The sequence below is a fragment of the Artemia franciscana genome, chromosome 19 (genome assembly GCF_032884065.1).
Source record: "Artemia franciscana chromosome 19, ASM3288406v1, whole genome shotgun sequence".
NCBI lineage: Eukaryota > Metazoa > Arthropoda > Branchiopoda > Anostraca > Artemiidae > Artemia > Artemia franciscana.
This window is the reverse complement of record NC_088881.1, coordinates 29,750,838-29,772,784: the sequence shown is the minus strand read 5'-3', so window position 1 is coordinate 29,772,784 and position 21,947 is coordinate 29,750,838. Positions and strand designations below refer to the sequence as shown.

Below are 21,947 nucleotides of genomic sequence, written 5' to 3'. Positions count from 1 at the left end.
GCGTTTTCATGAGTATCTAGGCTTGTATGAGAAGCCTAGAGGAAACTTTTAAGAACCTAATAAAATTATTGAAGAAGAATTTTTATCGTCCTTCAAAAGAACTATGCAGTAAGGTCGTCGAAAATATGGCATATATTTTATGACATTTTACAAAATGTTGAAGATTAGCAAAAAAATATATAAAACGCCTTTTAAACCGTGGATTGTTGAAAAGACGTTATACTTTTGACTGTGGGGGAGACCTGTACTTGACGCTTTCGGTCTCTAAAACTCATGAAAATTTGGTTATAATAGATGTTGAGTTGATTGTAAATCGAAAATAACTCTAGAACAAAAGAGGTTATAGCACTAAGCGTTAATTATTTATAGCATATAAACAACAGCATTTTTCATAAGCTTGCTCTTTGGGAAACAAGTTCTTTCTGCTGTTGTAATTGAAAATACCCTTTATAACAATTTTTTGCCGATTCGAGATATAAGGCTCAACCCCTTTTCATAGATTGTTGGCAACAATAGTATTTTTTTATTAATGACTAAAAAAATACTTGGAGGAGTATAAACAGCTTTCTATGAGCTCTGCAGAACACGGGCATTCATTTTTGGGAATAAGCTTTGTGTAAAATTTGCAGAGAGGTATAATTGAGATGGATGGCATTGTGTCCAGAGAAGGTATAATTTCACCATGCTTTCTTGCCCAGAAGGAACAAACCCATTCGAGAATATCTACCGCGTGAATGGATGGTGAAAATATATTTTTGAGGAGATGGGATTAATCAATATTCTTTATAGCTTTACCTCCAAAGATGAAACCAGGGTGTTGCAAGATCTTTGACTGACTAACTGATTTTTGTGTATGTTCTCTCTGTCTTTGATTTTTGGAAACTGACCCTCTTGGCAAAAGATCACTTTTCTGTCTCCACAAGATATACCTGTGGGTACCGGGAAACCTAGGTTGTGTCTCCATTTCTAAGGACATTTGTCAGTATCAGTAAAAAAGTGTAGACAATTCTTTACCTCAAAACAGCGTCGATCTGAAAATACTGTCAATTAGTCCAATCTATTTTAATGTATTGCACCTTGCATACGGTAAAGCCCTGCTTGTCCATAAATGTGGTCATGATAAAAGTTGAAAAAATCAAAAAGAAAGTGTTCTCCACTAATATTTAATATTTGCACCATAATGCATTTTAAATTATATAAGCCGATTTTTTTTCTGTTGACAAGATTATTACCTACCCTTTAAATAAAAATGGTTAATGACCTCTTTTGAATTATATTATTGAAAACTGGAAGTTTTGCATAAAATGCAAAAATTTCAAACCAAACGAGAACCAAAAAATAAAATCCAAAAGATTTTGCATAAACTCTTAGTTTGAGCAAAATAATTTTGATAAATCAAGCAGAAATCCATAAGAGAAGGAAACTTAAAATGAAGAAAAATGAAATGAGTGAATGAAAGCAAGCTTAGAACGAACGTAAGTTGCCGTAAGTAAGGGTGGTGATGTCTAGCACGGGCTAATCAACAAAAAACTTCAAAAATCCTCAGAAAAACCGGTAATTTAAGGCATTACTTAAAGTTTATTTTAGCTCTTTGGATGCAAGTTTCGAGTAGGGACTATAAGAATGATTGATAAAACCCAGCAGATTAAATACGATTTTATGTTTTATTCTGACACAATCTTCCTATACTAGCTGTCTTACAAAACAAAATTGAGTCTTAGTCAGTATGGATATATACACTGTCTGTGTCAACTAGAATTTCCCTGTGGACATTGAGATTGGCAAAGCCATTTAGCCTACTTTCAGACGTCACGTTTCTTAGGTATGTCTTGATTCTCCGAAGTGTAAAAGGAGCGTTCTGTTGTGCTGGTCGATACAGGTATAGTGTTATATATGTTAAACTTTATTTTGCCGTAGGGGGAGGAAGGTATCAGCACGCCATAAGTTGAACACCTTTCGAATCGTGCATGTTGTTTCAATATCTCTGGCGGGGTGTCCATATTGCTGATGGACGGGTTCTCTTTAGTAACAAACGTAGTGAGAGCCAATTCTTGCTTCTTTTTTTTTTTTTTTTTTTTTTTTTACTGAACTAAGTATTTACAGTATACATTACAATATAATACTCTTCTGATCTTGTCAAGTGCATACAAAAGGCTCTATAGAAGGGCAGTCTAGTAGACGTGAAACAAATATACCCTCATTCAAGATTTGATTCAATCCAAATTTAAATTTTCAACCCATCAACTAACAGTGGTCCCCCAATTACCTAAAAAAAATTCACATAATACCAATCTATTAGCTTTATACAAGTTCATAATTTTTCCTTTTCCGATTTCAAACACCATAATTAGTTAAGGCCTTTTCATTGTAGTTGCCCTGAAAAATTAAAAAAGTACACCAGCTTTGCCTGAAAAACTTTATTGAAGACACGGCTGAATGTGAAAATTGCCTTTGCTTTTGAAATTTATTCTGCTTTTCAACTGGCTGCAAACTACCACGTTTTCTTATATTTTCTCATGCTTTCGATAAATGAGTTTCTTAAATTGAAATTGCTGGAACTCAAATAAGGAGAAATAATATGTAAAAATATCGTACAGATATGTAAGTTTCTGAACCGTCTCTATTTGACAATACGGGAGAATAAGGACACGGAAAAAAAACGAAGCTATCCACAGCAAAAAAGAAAATAATAATTTTGCAAAAAAAAAATCTTATTTGAGCCATGATTTCAATGAGGCTTTTTCAGGAAGACTTCGCGCTTCTGATTTTTTTTTTTTTTTTTTTTTTTTTCTTAGCAACTAAGCGGATTTGAAAATTGTTTCCACTCAACCAATTTTGCCTAAGAAAGCTATAATAAAGAAAGGTCAGTACTTGGAATTCTAATTTTTTTTTCTTTTGTTGTCCTGTTGCCTTGCATTGTCTTGCTTTGCCTGCTTGGTCTCCGAATTTATTTAAGAAAACGCTCTAGTATGTTACTTTAAAAATCTAACCCAAAATACTACTCGAACCTTATTAGAAACTATATAGGATTAATCAAAATATAGCTCATGCTTTTTATACAAAATATTTTCTTGCTAAAGTCCAATTCAGCTCAGGTTCGTGTTGATGGAAATTGGCATTAGGGCATTATCAATAGTCCTTATCGAATTTAGCGGTGAGATCAGGATGAAACTGGATGGGAAGAATAGAAACCTGTCTAAGATACGTGACTGACATAACTGAACCGGATCTGCTATCTTTTGTGGAATTGGGGGGGGGGGTAATTTTGAAAATTGAGGTATTTGTAACTTACGAAAGGGTGACCAGATCTTAATAAAATTTGATATTTAGAAGGATCTTGTGCTTTAAAGTTTTAATTTCAATTTCCGACCAGATCCTGTGACATTCGGGGGAGTTGGAGGGGGAAATCGGAATTCTTGGAAAACATGAAAATTGGGGTATTTTTATCTTACGAATAGATGATGGGATCGTAATGAAATTTGATTTTTAGAAGGAATTCATGTCTCAGAGCTCTTATTTCAAATCCCGACCAGATCTTTTGACATTGGGGGGAGTTGGAGGGGGAAGCTTGGTGGATAGAATAAACAAATGTCCTTGATACGTGATTGACAGAATCGTGCTGGATTCGCTCTCTTTGGGGGAGCTGGGGGGAGGGGTTCAGTGATTTGGCGAGTTCGGTGCTTCTGGACGTGCTAGGGCGATGAAAATTGGTAGGCGTGTCAGGGAGCTGCACAATTTGACTTGATAAAGTCGTTTTCCCAGATTCGACCATCTGCAGGGCAAAAGGGAGAGGAAAAATTAGAAAAAATTAGGTATTTATAACTTACGAGTGGGTGATCGGATCTTAATGAATTTTGATATTTAGAAGGACTTTGTGACTCAGAGCTCTATTTTTATTGAGACACCAGGGGACAAATGCCAAAGGAAGAAACACCATTTGGATTTGAGCAATTTTGCTCCATCAAATTTGAAATATCACTAATATGATCTCTAAATTTGCAGGGATCATTTTTGGATATGGGGGATTTTTGCGTCGAAAGTATTAGTACGGTTTGGCTCATTAAGAATGGGTCTCTTTCCGTATAAGTATATTTTCTTTTTATAGAAAAACTCTTACAGAAAAAGGCATCGAATTTTTTTTTTTTTTTTTTTTTTTTTTTTTACACACAAGTTTGACTAAAAGTCAAGTGTACTCAAGTAATATGTTTTAATTTTTTTTGAATGTTTTCTTATTTCTAGATTTAATTGATTTGACTTCTGAGTCGCTCCTTTCTGAATTTATTGGCTGACAGTATTCAGTTAATGTTAGCTTTGATGTACAATTTTTACATTTTTAAAGCATATTTTCATTTATTTTTTTAGATAGTGAGGTGTTTCACGTCAGGTAAAAGAGAAGGTGGTGATTTCGTTGCGTGCGTTGTATCACCCCGTGGCAAGTGGATCTATTGCGTTGGTGAAGATCATGTGCTGTATTGTTGTTCAACTCTTACTGGAAATTTGGAAAAAACTTTGGAGGTATTTAATTCCCTCTTACTGTGTTTGTAAATGTATTGAGTTCAGCTTGGGTCTTAATTAGGCTTAACATATTAACAAAATCTTATTTCCATTTTTTTTTATTGTTTTCAGACTCTTACTGAAAAGTCGGAAAAAAAACTTTGGAGTTATTTAATTCCTTCCTACTGTGTTTATAAATGCATTGATTTTAATGTTGGGTGATAATGGATATCGATATTGCGGACCAAATATCGATATTAAATATCGAAACGTAAATATCGAAAATGATATTTGGGTATTTTCGAATATTTTCAGCTCTTTCTGGTGTCTACCGGTGAGCGTCCAGTAGAAGAGATCCAACGTAGAAAATTGTGTCACAAACGGTCGAGAAGAAGATTTTCTTCAATGTATTGACTCGTACATGCTGATATACAATATACTTAGCTGTAGCCATTGGCATAGCCATTTCTCAAACCGAAACTACGTTTAGTGAGGGTGGACTCTCAAATGGTGCTGAGGACCTCCGAAAGGCTTGGCTAGATAAAATGCCTTCTAGGCTTGTAGGGCCTTTTCACATCACACTCGTCGCGATTGCCACCTACTTGGATCCACGTTTTAAGAAATTGCATATTCCTCATTTGGTTTCGGTTTTGTTGGAATATGTATTAACAGATGCAAATCACCAATGCTACTTCACCATCAATATCGTCGGTCATACCTCTCCAGATTTTCACTAGAGAGTTTTATTTACAAGAGAAACTGATCTAATCAAGCCGTAAAAGTCTCGTAATATGGGTCTTAGAAAATTTTGATAACATGGATACTTCAAAAGGATTGGCTTTGTATGCTGTTTCCGCATATATAAAATCCCTCAAGCTTAATGTATCCATCAAAAGTTACGAGCCTGAGAAAACTTGCAAGATTTTCAAGAAAAGGTGGAAACTATAAGTCAACAAATGTTCATAAAAATTGCACTGGGAGATTTATCATATCAGAGAACCCTATTATAAGGATTTCTAGCTTCCATCTGCAAAAAGTTCAAACTGAAATTAAAGTTCTTATTCCCTATTTTGTGACCCAAAATATTTTAGGCAATTAGACCCATCTCCCTACCTCCAATGCTCCTTTTTTCCCCAAGTAATCTGATTGAAATTTTGAGATAGTCATTTTGATCAGTATAGTTGAAAGGCCTAATAACTATGCCTCTTAGGATGACCTAACCCCCTATAATCCGTGGGAAAGAATTGTAAGTTATGAGAATTACCTAGTTTTTACATATAGTATTTATTATCGGGGAAACAAACATTTTATGGCATAATGTTTTCGTTTGGAGGGTCTCCGCGGATGAAATTTCAAAGGGAAATTTTACGCGGAGGATTTTACCTGAATTCTTATACGAAATTCCTTATATTTGAATTACTTTTTCATTGGCAATTCAATTTAATATGTGGATGTATTGTATTCAGGGCAAATTGCCCGTGGAAAATTTTCAAAGGGGTTGATATTTTGGGCGGATAAATCCTTGGGAGAAATTCTCCATTGGGGAATTTTGAGGGAAAAACTTTCCTTTGGGACGAGAGAATTTTCCACAAGATATACTTTCTATTGGAAAAATGGGAGGGGAGAACTTACAGGTAGAATTTTCCACAGAGGGAGGATTTCCGACATGGTTTGAAAAATGATTAGAAATTAAAAGAAAAGCAAGTCTTTTTCAAATAAAAGCAGGCTAAAAAAAATTATTAGGTGGAATTATCCGCAAGAATTTTTTTTAAGGGTGATTTTCAGCGGGGATGGAATTTTCTGGGGGAACGGGGATATTACGTGGGAAAAACTTTTCAAGGAGGAATTTTTGTGGGGGTGGAGGTGGTGGGAGAAGAGGGATATTACACGAGAGGAACTTTTCAAGGAGGAATTTTCAAGCGGATGGGATTTTCTGGAGGGAAAAAAAAAATTTTTTTTTTTTAGTCACTGGAAGGCAGAACCAATTTTCAGGGGAAAATATTGACATGTTACTGATTTTTGATAACCAATAATAGCCAGTAGTTTTATGTTTCCTTATACCGAGCCAGAATAGTTCAAAATCTGGGTTTTTATGACATTGATTCATGTAGCCTAATCGCAGTTTTTTTGTATTTTGATATACTTTAGAAAAAAAATGCGCAAAATACTCTTTAATTACTAATTTGGCAATTGAACTTTTGCAAAACCACGAGTAAATTGGAGCAAAAAATTGATCGGAAATATCGAAATCGATATATCGATTATCGAATATCGGAAATAAAAATATTGATGTATCCTTTAAGCAAATTATCGACCACCGATAAATTCAGATAGTGTTTTAATTAGGTTTAATATATTAACAATATTTTTTTTTGTGTAAAGAAGGCTCATTAAAAAAAAAAAAAAAAAAAAAAAAAACTAGACTTGAAAAAAAAATTCTGCTTTTTTATATAATTTTGGCACCTGAACATTATTGCTTTGAAAATTGCATATTTTTATAGATGGGGTGTGCATTTTTTTTTTTTTTTTAATGAATTTCAGAATTGATTGTATAGCCTGTATGCTGTGTACTTACTGGAAAGTTGAAGAAAACTTCGGTGGTATTTGTTTAATTATTTCTTACTTTGTTTGTAAGTGAATTAATATCAGGAAGTGTCTCTGTTAGGGTTAGTGTTTGAATAACATTTTTTCCCCCTTTTTGTATAAAAAAGGCTCATCTAAGAATAAAAAATTAGGCTTAGGCTCGACTGGCAGAAAAAGTTTCTTTTGTTTTTTTGTTTTTAATTTTGCGTATTTTTATAGATGAAATTTTTAGATTTTAAATACTTCGATACGCATTTTCGAATGTGTTAAGACCACAAAGAAACGGTAATCACTCCTAATCCCTATTGACAGAGTTAAATAATTATAATCGGATGAAACGAATATTTTGAGAATAGAATATAATGAAAAATCAAACTAAGGACAACATTGTAGTTCGGTGACAAACTTTTGGTAACGATATGAGGCTTGTTGTTTCCTCAGTTATAAATCACATTCGGTAGAATAAGGAAAGTGACATAGTTGTGTAACTAGTTAATGATTGTGCAGTTATTTATGTGAACCGATTATTATTATTATTTTTAATATTACCACAGACAAAAAAGAACAAATAAAAAAGGGTGTTTTCAAAATCCGTAGATAAACAAAAATGTGTGCATTGAAAATGATGACATACTTCTATGTAATTTATGGACGTATTTTATGGGGTATACTGACTTGTCATATATTGCTTACGCAGATGATATTTTCCTTATCAGTAGGTGCAAATCTTCTCAGTCCCGCACAGTTAAAACGGCTGAAAAAGGTTTCCTTGATATTGGACTTAATCTGAATCTTGAAAAATGCGAGTATATTTGTTTTCACGGTACCTTGCCAAATACCCCACTTCAGATTAAAAATACATCCATTCTCTCTGTTGAAAATTTTCAGTGGCTTGGCTAAACAATTTAAAAAAATATTTTATCCTTCCGCCAGACTGCAATATCTGAAGCTTCTAAGATTGTGTCAAACCGGTCTAAACATAATCGAAAGGACCTGGTTTCTTTGTAGTCAGTTTTTTTTAGATCATTCTGTACTTTGTCTTTCTAGACCCTTCATTCTACTGAAAAAGAGTGATTTATGTTAATATAAGTACTATAAATACCTGCTTTATCTACCTCTATCTTACCGAAATTGGAGAATAATCCGAAAATACAAAGCTCCCGATATAACTGCGAAACTTCAGGAGCTTCATGATAAGTTATCGGCACAAGCATATGGACTGCTTACCCCGTATCACGGGCTCATTCGTTTGTTCTGTTGACTTTATTCCTTGTTGATTATGCTGTACTTATTGTGTTGTACGTTTGTTCTCATCCGTTTGTTCTGTTGAATTCGTTTTCTGATGTTTATTTTGTTTTTTCTCTTTTTACTCCACTATCCTCACATTGTTTTGTGAAGTGGGTTATAAATGAATTATTATTATTATTATTATGTACAGATAAAATTACCGCTAGGACCTGCCATATTCAGTAAATTTTTCCTGAAAGCATTAAAGTGTGAGTGAAATGATGTCAAAATAAATGTGAATTCATTGCTAAATGTGCATAAAATCTTGGGATCGAAATAATAAATTCTTAACGAGTTTTCCTAACAGGTGCAATCACCCTACATCTGCTTTGTTTGTTTCAGCAAATAGGTCCCCATCATATTGACCAAGTGAGCCTAGGCTGTCGAGAGAGGGCTCATTCTAACGGAAATGAAAAGTTCTAGTGCATTTTTAAGTGACCAAAAAAATAGAGAGCAAATAGGCCCCCTGAATGTAAATACGAAAGTAAACAATGTTTCATTCAAATAATAAATATACAAACGTTGCTCTTAGCAATGGTAGAGACCAACAGAAAGCTATTTGGCTTAGGAAAGGTGTCAGTGGTCTGACCTCTAACCCCAACCAGAATAGACCCAGCTCCAAATGGGTATGAGGAGAAACCTGAAGAATATAAATACGACAGTAAACAAAGTTTCATTCAAATAATGAATATACAAACGTCGTTGCTCTTAGCGCTGGTAGAAACCAATAGGAAAGTATTTAATTTGAAAAATAGGTGAGTGATGTGATCAGTAATCTCAGCCAGAATCGACCCAGCTCTAAATGGGTGTTTTGAGAAATCTGAGGAATACAAACACGAAAGGTGTGCAAAAGTATTGGGTAGCTGCCCTCAATCCCCCCTTGCACTTTCTGGCTGGAGAACCGTGAAGCGTGGATCGGCACAGTGGGTTTTTACTATGAGGTTGAAAAATCTGGTTTTACTATGAAAAATTTAAGAAAGACAAATCCCCTCCCCCAATAATTCTATTTCTGGAAAAGGCATGAGGATTAACAACATTGGCTTAAGGGAGTAGGATAAAAATCATCTAGAGCCATTGACGGGGCTCATATGGCATTGAACCGGCACTTTAGCTTCTGTTGTTTTTTTTTACAGGTCAGGTAGCACCCTTAAAATTTAAAATTTTAAAACTTAAAATTTTTGAAGTTGTTGTAAAAATTGTTTCAAGAGTAAAAGGGAGTGTGAAAAAAAATAAATATAATGTTTATGTAAATATTAACACCTGGATTAAAATAAGAAGTAAATGCTTGTTTACAAAAACAGTTTAGATGGATAATACTAGAATATTTGTTCCAGATGCAGAGAAATGGCTACTCTTTGAATTATGATAAAAAAAGGTATTTTGTGTAAAATTTGGTTTCGGCATAATCTAGTTTTAAAGCTGACACAGATGTGGCAGATATTTAGTGGCTGATACACTATTTCATTTCACAGAGTCAATGTAACTAATTTTAGTATTTCAGCTGAAATAAGTCATGGAGTCAAGAATTCAATTTTACAGTCTAACTAACTAGAAAAAGTGGACTCGTTAATTTGAATGAAAGTATTGAACTACTTCGACAGTGATTTGATGCTTATTGAACTTGGGCTTGACGAGGGATTTGTAATGTATATATTAACAATAATTAAAAGAATAAAGGAATTCAGTCAGGCTTTTTAGGATTATTACAAATCATCCTTCCAATTCACTTTTGCTGTTGTTTTAAGCAAATGAAAAAGAGGTGTTTTGTTCTATACAGCATTTCCGAGCCTGTAAGTGTTCTTCGGTTTTATTGGTTTATTTTTGTGACATATTACCATCAGTTTTTTTTTTTAATCTTGTGGCAGCTCAGTAGATCAACGTTGTGTGTTACAATACAGCCCGAGTCGTTTGATTACTGCTGCCACGATATTTGTTGGTGTGTGTACTGAAAAGTCCCAGCTATGAGACGTTGATTCAGCGCCCTAGAGGATCTCTGTCCTTTATCTAATTTCGGTAGGCCCGGTTTGGTGGTATATGTGCTATCTGTTAAATAGACCTAGCAACTAAAGTGTTGACTCAGCGACCATTAATGGCTCTATGTCTTTTATCTTATTTCGGTACATAATTCTCACAGAAGCCCCGAGAGTCAGCCCTACGAGACAGAAGCTAAAACTTGGGCCTGTGTGTGCTCGGACAAACAGCTTCTAGAACTTTTTCGTCCCTTTTTTTACGTCAATATATAATAGTGCATAATAACATGTTTTATATTTCAACTTCAAATTAGCCATGTGAGCTACAATTTTCTTTTTAAATAAAACTTTCTCTCTTTCTCTCTATTACAGCCCTAAACTTTGTAAATGTGTTAATGCAAAAAGTATAAATGCAGAAAAATGTATTACAAAAAAAGTTGCCCTTTATTCATGGCCTTATCCAGGATTATTCTTTCCAGGGGTGTTTTACACAAGGATTTTTTCAGGGGGTGGGGGGGGGGGGGGGCTCTACACAAAAAAATCCTCAAGAAAAGCATAAGCCTTTGGGCATACGGTTGAAAACATGTCTCGTGAATTTATTATTTTAGTTTATTTCAATCTTTGCTTGAGAATTTGGTTTACCTTTTGAAGTCAATTTTTTTTCTTTTTGAAACTGCCAACTATTATACTAATATTATTTTTATTGAGTTTTCCTTTGATTAACTAATACCAAGGCTACCTTTTTTTGACGAAGCCAAGTGGGATTCTAATACCATTCATTTAATGGTATATTCTATTATAGTTTGTAGTACAACCCAGTGGTTCTAATACTTTTCAGGTCAACCAGCATCCCCCCAACTTTCTTCAACCCCAGACGTGAGCCCCCCTAATAAAAGTTATTGTAATAGTCATGTTTAGAGTACGAAAAAGCTAAAAAAGAAAACAAACATAACCAAATTTTGATATATACATTACAAATGTGTTTTAACCTAAAATACATTTTTTTTTCAGACAGTTTGGTGAAGTGAGGGGGGATATTTGATAAAACTACTCTCAATTTATTGCTGGCATCTAGGTATTAGGCTTTATTATCTTCCACGGTATTTAGGCTGTATTGATGCTAGGGCCGAAAATCCTGGGTTACATTGTAACTTGTGAAGAAGTTACAATTCGCAGTATGACATGGGCGACACTGTATTTTTAGGAGCCCAATCCAAAAGGATTTGGGTTTAAAGGTTGAATAAGCCTATGGAGGGCCGCTAAATACCTGTTTTTAGGCCCGCTAAAACTGCTTTTAGGGTCGTTTCTTATGGGCCGTTGGAAACTGTTTTAAGGGTCGCTAAAACTGCGTTTTTATTTTAGTCATAGAGGAATTCAATATTTTACATTTAATGCTTAGCGTTACTAATGAATTAAAGACAAAATTATAGCTCAAGAGGCCTTCAGTTTTATTGGCTGTTATGTTTCTGTTTTCAAGTGCAAATTTGTATCGGCCAAAAAATAAAAAATAAAATGATATACTTCAACTGTTAGAACTTATAAGCTTCAGCCTAATTTATGTATTTATGAATTCTGAGCAAAAAAAAAACAGATAAATAAATTTAAAATAAGTTTCACCATTCAATGAGTTATTAAAAATTAGTTATAAGGATAAAATTCATTTTAAAAGATATTGTTGAAAATACATTTGTTCCCTGATAACTTAAGTTATTAAAAACCTTTATAAATAAAAATTTTCATTATGGCTTATCTTCATTTACTCTACTCTCTATTTCTTTATATATTTATTTTAATTCTTTTCTTGGATTTTTATTTATTATCTATTCTTATTTAGTTCTTTTAAGATGCTTCGCAAGGCATAAGCCTTAGGCATTAGTCCTACTTACAAGCTATCCAAAATTTTTACTGAATTCGGTTCCATTGATATTACACAGTGTGATAAAATTAATAAAAAAAAAATAAACTAATTAATTCCTGTTTTTCTTTCCTATAAAGTTCAAGTTATCCTATTAAGTTTTTCTTTTTTGTTCTTGTAATTAATGCGTGATCAATATTCTTTCACAGATGAAAGTTTGGAAAATTATCACGGGTCAGTGTTTAAGAAGATTTGAGAAAGCCCATTCGAAAGGTGTCACCAGTATTCATTTTGGAAAGGCCAATTAATCATTATATTTAAATTAGCTCAATAATTTAACTTAATTCAATTAAGTATATTCATTATTATTCAAATTAAGTTAATTATTACTGACAACAATTGGTTGTGTGCTATTTTTTATTGCAGACTACGTTTCGCTGTCTAAAACTAATGCAGTTGTGTGCAAGGACAGGTGAATTTCCTTTTAAAAACTAATTAACTTAATTATTCACGTTAAATTAATTAATACAAACAACTTTTTTTTTTGCAGAAAATATAGTACAGTTGTCATTATGAATTGGGAAAGACAGGTAACTTTCCTTTTAAAAATTACATTTTGAACTAGTACCTGAGCTTGGTGGAAAACAGGAAAAGAAAGTCAAACCACAGAGTATCCCCTTTTGTGAGGAATGGAGAGAAAAAAAATTCATGAAAATTTCAGTTCAGTCTCCCACCCTATGAGACAAAACAATGTAGGCTTACCAAAATGTAGATATAACAGACAAGTACCGATTATTCATTTTAATTTCTGTTCGTTTCTGTTTCATTTGTTCATTGACACCAATTTTTTCATGTTTTTCAAAGTTTTACCTCCCTCTGACACGTTGGAACTTTCCAAAACAGTTTCCTGTGTCCGTACCTGGTAGTGAATGATATACAGATGCATTTTTGCCTGACCTATTGTTTATCATCAAGGCCCATTCGGGCTACACAGTTTCTTTTCTTGGCGCAACAGAAATTTTGTAACGACCTGAAAGTATGTGTGTGTATCTATCTTATCTTTTTAGGAAAGCCATCACCTGGCTTGACAAATTTGAAAATACATATACACTCTCTTCAGACTTCTCTACTATCGACATGTGCTGTATTGTTTTCCAACTCTTATTGAAAAGTAGGAAAAAAAAACTTTGGAGTTATTTAATTCCTTCCTACTGTGTTTATAAATGCATTGATTTCAGCTAGTTTTAGGCGATAATGGATATCGATATTGCGGACCACCTATCGATATTAAATATCGAAACGTAAAAATCAAAAACGATTTTTGGGTATTTTCGGGTATTTTCAACTTTTTCTGGTGTCTACTGGTGACCGTCCAGTAGAAGAGATCCAACGTAGAAAATTGTTTCACAAATTGTCGTGAAGAAGAAGAATTTCTTCAATATATTGACTCATACATGCTGATACACAGCATATTTAGCTGTAGCCATTGGCATATCCATTTCTCCAACCGAAACTATGTTTAGTGAGGGTGGACTCTCAAATGTTGCTGATGACCTCCGAGAAGGCTTGGCTAGATAAAATGCCTTCTAGGCTTGTAGGGCCTTTTCACATCACACTCGTCACGATTGCCACATACTTGGATCCAAGTTTTAAGAAATTGCATATTCCTCATTTGGTTTCGGTCTTGTTGGAATATGTATTAACAGATGCAAATCACCAATGCTACTTCACCATCAATATCATCGGTCATACCTCTCCAGATTTTCACTAGGGAGTTTTATTTACAAGAAAAACTGATCTAATCAAGTCGTAAAAGTCTCGTAATATGGGTCTCAGAAAATTTTGATAACATGGATACATCAAAAAGATTGGTTTTGTATGCTGTTTCTGGATTCATTAAATCCCTTAAGTTTAATGTATCCATCAAAAGTTACGAGCCTGAGAAAACTTGCAAGATTTCCATGAAAAGGCGGAAACTAAAAGTCAAGAAATGTTCATAAAAATTGCACTGGGAGATTTAGCATATCAGAGAACCCTATTATAAGGATTTATAGCTTCCATCTGCAAAAAGTCTCAACTGAAAATAAAGTTCTTATTCCCTATTTTGTGACCAAAAAAATTTTAGGCAATTAAACCCCTCTCCCTACTTCCAATGCTCCTTTTTTGCCCAAGTCATCTGATTTAAATTTTGAGATAGCCATTTTGATCAGTATAGTTGAAGGGTCTAACAACTATGCCTCTTAGGAAGACCTAACCCCCTATAGTCCGTGGGAAAGAATTTTAAGTTATGAGAATTGCCTAGTTTTTATATATAGTATTTATTATCGGGGAAACAAACATTTTATGGCATAATTTTTTCGTTTGGAGGGTCTCCGCGGATGAACTTTCAAAGGGAAACTTTACACGGAGGATTTTACCAGAATTCTTATACGAAATTCCTTATATTTGAATTACTTTTTCATTGGCAATTCAATTTAATATGTGGATTTACTGTATTCAGGGCAAACTGCCCGTGGAAAATTTTCAAAGGGGTTGAAATTTTGGGCGGATAAATCCGTGGGAGAAATCCTCCATTGGGGAATTTTGAGGGAAAAACTTTCCTTTGGGACGAGAGAATTTTCCACAAGATATACTTTCTATTGGAAAAATGGGAGGGGAGAATTTACAGGTAGAATTTTCCGCAGAGGGAGGATTTCCGACATGGTTTGAAAAATGATTAGAAATTAAAAGAAAAGCAAGTCTTTTTCAAATAAAAGCAGGCTTTTAAAAAATAATTTAATTAGGTGGAATTATCCGCAAGAAATTTTTTTAGGGTGATTTTCAGCGGGGATGGAATTTTCTGGGGGAAGGGGGATATTACGCGGGAAAAACTTTTCAAGGAGGAATTTTTGTCGGGGTGGAGGTGGTGGGGGAAGAGGGATATTACACGGGAGGAACTTTTCAAGGAGGAATTTTCTTGGGGATGGAATTTTCTATGGAGGGAAGAGGCAGATTTGCCAGCATTATTTGAAAACGATCAGAAAAAAACAATTTTTCAGTTTAAATTAAAGAGCAACATTGAAACTTAAAAACGAAAAGAAATTATTACATATATGAGGGGGGATGCCCTGTAGTCAAAACCTCTCTCTTTGCGCTAAATTTTGACTGTTTGTCCCAATTCTTCAAGAATTGTATTTGTTTTTGGGAAGAATAGACATTTATCGGGGAGGGGAATTTTCTATGTGGGAGATTTTGCAAAGGGAGTATTTTCTATGGGAGGGTAGTCTCCGGATGGGAATTTTTAAATGGAAACTATAGGCTTGGGAATTTATCAGAAAAGTATTTGACTAAATATCTGTTTGCCAATTCAATTTCGCCTGCGGAGATATTCCGGAAAAATCGTCCGGGGAAAATTTTCAAAGGGGTTCAAATTATCTGAGGGATTTTTTTATGGGGGGATTTTCTGAAGGATAAATTCTCCATGGGGAGTTCTCCAGGGGAGAATCTTCCCATTTGACATTGGGAGGGGAAAGCTTCTAGGAGAAAAAAAATCCACAGATAGAGGTCTCCCTTTCAAATTAAAGTAGGCTAAAAAGAATTTTCCAGGTGGTATTGTCCTCGAGACATTTACTGGGGGAATTTTCAGCAGGTATGGAATTTTTCTGGGGAAGGAGGATCTTACTTGGGGGAAACTTTAAAAAGAGTAATTTTCGTAGGGATGTTATTTTCTATAGAGGAAGAAGCAGATTTTTCCAGATTATTTGAAAAATGATCAGAAATTGGAAAAGACAACAATTTTTTTCCAGTAAGAGTGAGGAGCAATATTAAAACTTAGAACGGACAAAAATTTACCACTATATAAAGGGGGACGTCCGTTCCTCAATACCTCACTCTTTACGCCAATTTTTTACTTTTGCCCCAATTCTTTAAAAATGACTCCTGAAAGGCAAGGGCCGTTTATTTAGAGCAAAAACTTTATTTTTTAAATACAAAAGACTTTGCATGAATAGCGAAGTATTGAGGAGGGGCTACCCCCTCATGCACAGAATAATTTTGTTTGCTTAAGTTTTAATTTTGCTCTCTTCTTTCCCTTGAAAAAGATATATTGTTTTATTTAGTCACTGGAAGGCAGAACCAATTTTCAGGGGAAAATATTGCCATGTTTCTGATTTTCGATAACTAATAATAGCAAGTAGTTTTATATTTCCTTATCTCGAGCCGGAATAGTTCCAAATCTGGATTTTTATGACATTGATTCATGTAGCCTAATCGCAGTTTTTTTTTATATTTTAATATACTCTAGAAAAAAATTGCGCAAAATACTCTTTAATTACAATTTAAGCAACTGAACTTTTGCAAAACCAAGAGTAAATCTGAGCAAAAAACTAATCGGAAATATCGAAATCGATATATCGAATGTCGGAAGTAAAAATATAGATGTATACTTTAAGCAAATTATCGACCAACACTAAATTCAGATAGTGTTTTAATTAGGTTTATTATATTAACAATATTTTTCTTTTTTGTGTAAAGGTGGCTCATTGAAAAAAAAAACTAGACTTGAAAAAAACATTTCTACTTTTCTATATAATGTTGGCACCTGAACATTATTGCTTTGAAAATTGCATATTTTTATAGATGGGGTGTGCAATTTTTTTTTTTTTTTTTTTGTATGAATTTCAGAATTCATATTCATGCCGTATACTCACTGGAAAGTTTGAGAAAACTTCGGAGGTATTTGGTTAATTCTTTTCTTACTTTTTTTGTAAATGTATTAATGTCAGGAAGTGTCTCTGTTAGGGTTAGTGTTTGAATAACATTTGTTTTTCCTTTCTTGTATGAAAATGGCTCATCTAAGAAAAAAAAAGTAGGCGAAAAAGTTTCCACTTTTCTAAGTAGGTTTTTGCACCTGAATATCTTTTTTTAAATATGCGTATTTTTATAGATGAAATTTTTATATTTTAAATACTGCTGTACGCATCTTTGAATGTGTCAAGACCACCAAGAAAAGGTAACTTTTGGTAACGATATGACACTTGTTGTGCCCTCAGTTATAGATCACATTTGGTAGAATAAGGATAGTGACACAGTTGAGTAGCTAGATAATGATCGTGCAGTTATCTACGTGAACCGATTATTATTATTATTGTTAATATTACCATCGACAAAAACGAACAAATAAAAGAGGGAGTTTTCAAAATCTGTAGATAAACAAAAGTGGGTGCATTGAAAATGATGACATACTTGTATGTAATTTATGGACGTATTTTATGGGGTTTACTGACGTGTCATATATTGCTTACGCAGACGATATTTTCCTTATCAATAGATGCAAATCTTCTCAGTCCCGCACAGTTAAAAGGGCTGAAGAAGGTTTCCTTTATATTGGACTTAATCTGAATCTTGAAAAATGCGAGTATATTTGTTTTAACGGTACCTTGCCCAATACTCCTCTTTAGATTAAAAATACATCCATTCCCTCTGTTGAAAATCTTGCGGTAGCTCAGTAGATCAACGTTGTGTGTTACAATACAGCCCGAGTCGTTTGATTACTGCTGTCACGAGGTTTGGTGGTGTGTGTGCTATCTGTTGAGAAGTCCCAGCTACTGAAACGTTGATTCAACCCCATTAATGGCCTTTAAGGATCTCTGTCCTTTATCTTATTTCCGTAGGCCCTGTTTGGTGGTATGTGGGCTATCTGTTATATAGACCTAGCAACTGAAGTGCTGATTTAGCGCCCATTAATGGCTGTAGAGGTTCTCTGTCCTTTATCTTATTTCTGTGATCCTGGTTTAGTGGTATGTGTGCTATCTTTTAAATAGAGCTAGCAACTGAAGTGTTGATTCAGGGCCCATTAATAGCTCTAGAGGATCTCTGTCCTTTATCTTATTTCTGTAAGCCTGGTTTGGTGGTTTGTGTGCTATCTGTTAAATAGACCTAGCACCTAAAGCATTGATTCAGCGCCCAGTAATGCCTGTATACGATCTTTGTCCTTTATCTTATTTCCGTAAGCCAGGTTTGGTGGTATGTGTGCTATCTGTTAAAAAAAAAAAAAAATAGCAACTGAAACGTTGATTCAGATTTCATTAATGGCTCTAGAGAATCTCTGACCTTTATATTATTTTTCGTAATCCAATCTTTCTAATTTTTAGTCTTATTTTAAAATGGAAACCGAAAAGCCGGGTTTTTTTTACCTATTGTTGCTATATCTCATTTTGAGCCAGGAACAGTAATGAAAAGTTTTTTAGCCGCCATGTTTTTCCAAGTAAATATGGTGCCTGTGACCCTTTCTCTGTGATTTGAGCACAATTGACTTAATTTTAGGTCCACGACCAAGACGTCATTGGAATGCACCATCATCCACATCAGAACCTGATCACGACATATAGCGAAGATGGGTTGTTGAGACTCTGGAAACCGTGAAATCTTGGATTGTTTGATATTTATATATTTTGTGAAATGGTTCGTTTACTAATATAATTCTTTTATCATTTTTCAACTAGGTCTTAATGATTGTTTCTGCAAAGGCTATATTGCGACCATTATGGCGCCCATTATATATATATATATATATATATATATATATATATATATATATATATATATATATATATATATATATATATATATATATATATATATATATATATATAGGACCAGGAGACCAACGGCTACGTGGGAGGCTTTTAAATATTATTTTCAATGTCACTTGTTTTCTATCAGAGACTGTTGCTCCAGTGAAGGAAGAGGCTGATTTAAATCATCCTCCACCACTTGTCCCATTTTCTGGTAATTTTTAGCATAGTTGTTTTTGTCTCGCGGTATTTCTTCCAAGAGATTCATTGGGTTACGAGATATCCCAAAATTTAAAGGATAAGGAATGTTTAACAGATTCATCAGGGTCTAAAAAGTATATTTGGCCATATGCATGTGGTTCAAAATCCTCTTCAGGGGTTTTTTATACATGTGCCACTAAATTAATGTTTTGATCAATTTTTCCAGCTATTTTGAAGCTGAAAATATTACGGCTATTGGTGGTTCGAGCATCGCTTACGTTGAATGATGCTAAAGTAAAATGTAAGTTCACGTTTTATATTTGTTTTTAGAGAACTTTTTAGAGAGCAAGTTAGGTCATATAACAAATAGTTACGTTATGTCCAATAAAACATTCCTCCATGGAAAGATCCTCCTATGTAACCTCCTTCCCGTGACCCACCCCCACCCCAACGTGAAAAAGTCCCCCTCAAAACGTCTGTACACTTCATAATTAACAATTACTATATGTAAACAATGGTTTAAGTTTGTAACTTGCAGCCCCTCCCCCGGGGACTGTGGGGGAGTAAATCGTCCCCAAAGACGTAATTATTAGGTTTTCGACTAAGTTGGCTGTCTCAAAATTTTCATCCAGTGACTTTGAGGGGGGGGGGGAATGTGCGTGGGAGGGGGCCTAGGCTCCCTCCGATTTCTCGGTTACTTAAAAAGGGCACTAGAGCTTTCAATTTCCGTCAGAATGAGCCCTCTCGGGGAATTCTAGGACAACTGGGTCGATACGATCACCCCTTTGAAAAAAGAAATAAATAAAAATAAACACGCATCCTGTAAGCAGTGCTTACAGGAATTGTTAAGAATATTCCAAAATTTCGAAAAAATATTTTTCATTTTAATACAGCGCGGAGACCCTTCAAACATGTGGCCCGAATGGCCCAATCGTTCCTGAGCGGGAAAAACTGTTTTGGGGTTATATTTTAATTAAATATTGATTGATAGATGTGGTTAGGTTAGGCATTTAATATAGTGCGTTCATGGCGGCCTACTTTCCATAATTCTCTCTCAGAGTCTCCATAATTTTATTTCTAAAGTATTATACTTTCATCATATTTTGGTGCATTTTATTAGGAGTAACCTAATTTCGCTTCTTTGGTCTGGTTGCTATAACACGTAAGTATCAAAAATATTGGTATACGACTGAAATTATATGGACAAAAATTTACCCTTCGATTCCCCTTACTTGCAGTTGCGCTCTATTCCTGCTTGTTAGGCCCTATTAAAGCTTGATGACGTTTTTTAATGCATATTTATTTTGCTTTGTGATCCAAATATTGATTAGAAATAAACACAAAAACAATGCAAAGGTACTATCCACAACATCATCAACCTTTAGTTTACATGGACTCCTTAAAGGGATGAGAGGGGACTTAATCGAGATGACAGTGATTATCACGCTTGGAAAGAGCATTAAATGTAAAAGTTGCTGTTTTATTTTCTTTCTAATCCCTCTCTCATATTTTATAATTCAGTTACAAAATTTCAGGAGGTGGTTGGATGTGGTAATGGAGAAAACAAAGCGGTGAAACCAGTAAACTGTATTTTGGAAAATTGCTATGCCTAAAACACATTACAGGCCTACTGCTTATCATGTGCAGAATTTTAGGTGCAGAAATTTTAGGGGCATAGGACTCCAAATGAGTAATCTAACAGTTGCACTAAAGTAGAGGGTGCAGATAATAAACGAAAATATTCAGTAAATTATTAAAATAGATAAAAAAATAACTATTATAAAACGATAAGTAACGAATAAAACTCTTACGGCACATAGGGTAAAACAACTATCGCAGACCGGTGACAAACCTTACAGTTGGACTTCTTTCTTGAAAAGTTATTTATTTGTATCAAGTGCTCCGACTCATTTTTAGTCCTTGTTCTTCAACAACAAAAAAATGATTTTTTTTTCGCTTGAACCTTCTCTCTGGAAGTGTACTGGATCTGCCTTTCAGAACTTTCCTCGAGATTTTTTCAAAACGTTTGCTGATTAGAAGAGTCCCCATTTTTCCCAGGGTGGATAAGGTTCCGTTATTTTTTAATTTAAGACTAGTGGCTCAAAATTGCAGAAAAATAATGGAAATTATTCCCTCTGTCTCTTTTTCTGAAAGTTAGCGCCTGAAAATTAATTTTTTTTCTGAAAGTTAGTTTTCTGAAAGTTAGTTGTCAGGTAAACGTCTATTTTGTCAGTCAAGTGCTAACAGGCTCAAACCTGTACAGCCTGCCGAAATTTCATTATTAATACTATCTTCATAATGTACAGTAGTTTTTGCACTTTTTGCCTGCTAAAATGATTCAACTAATAAGCACCCTCTCCCTCGCACAGAAATGGATTCTTGTGTTCAGTCATATTTTCAACAAATTAATTTTTTTTAAGGTGAAGGAGTCTAACTTCAATATCCCGCAACCCATTGTCTGCAAATCTCTAAAACTCCACTTTTACTATCCGTTTATAAAACCTCTGGTCTTAAACCCGGTATTATTATGTATTAGCCCTCTGTCACTAGCAGCAAAGCCCTCTCAAGATCGTTTTTTTTTTTCTTTACTCACCATCTGTTTAAATTTAGAATATTTGGCGATAAACAAGAGGTTCATCAGCAAAGTTTATTTAGAAAAGGTTCGCATAGTTTTTGTCTAAATGTTTCGACCATTTTGATCTAGTTAAATTGGCTGAGTGATGAGTGAATTGACGTGATGACGTCGTGATGAGTGATGATTGATGACGTTGAAAAATCAACGTCTTAGCCACGAAAAAGTCCCAGTCGCGAAGAAAAACGATGGAAAGACTGGCTAGTGAAATTTGCAAAGACTTGTCGCGAACAATGGCAGTTGAAAAACGATATTTAAAATATTGACCACGCTTCCATTATCATAATAAGCTTCTATCTATAATTCAGCGTTATTAATCGATATCAGTATTGATTTTGTAAGAATTAATGATAACAAAGAAAATGTCAAAA

At 34.3% G+C, this 21,947-nt stretch overlaps 2 protein-coding genes across 2 annotated transcripts in view; both read left to right on the top strand.

Annotated features, from left to right (window-relative positions):
- The window catches only part of LOC136039532 (WD40 repeat-containing protein SMU1-like), a 33,781-nt gene extending 15,133 nt beyond the window's left edge, over nt 1–18,648 (top strand). Inside the window, exons 3-4 of the mRNA XM_065723337.1 lie at nt 4,363–4,515; nt 18,493–18,648. Of these exons, the coding sequence (XP_065579409.1) occupies nt 4,363–4,515; nt 18,493–18,591 (252 nt within the window). The 3' untranslated portion in view covers nt 18,592–18,648. The remainder of the gene's footprint in view (nt 1–4,362; nt 4,516–18,492) is intronic.
- LOC136039533 (WD repeat domain phosphoinositide-interacting protein 3-like) overlaps nt 1–21,947 on the top strand; it is a 475,762-nt gene that overhangs the window by 86,658 nt on the left and 367,157 nt on the right. The window lies entirely within an intron of this gene.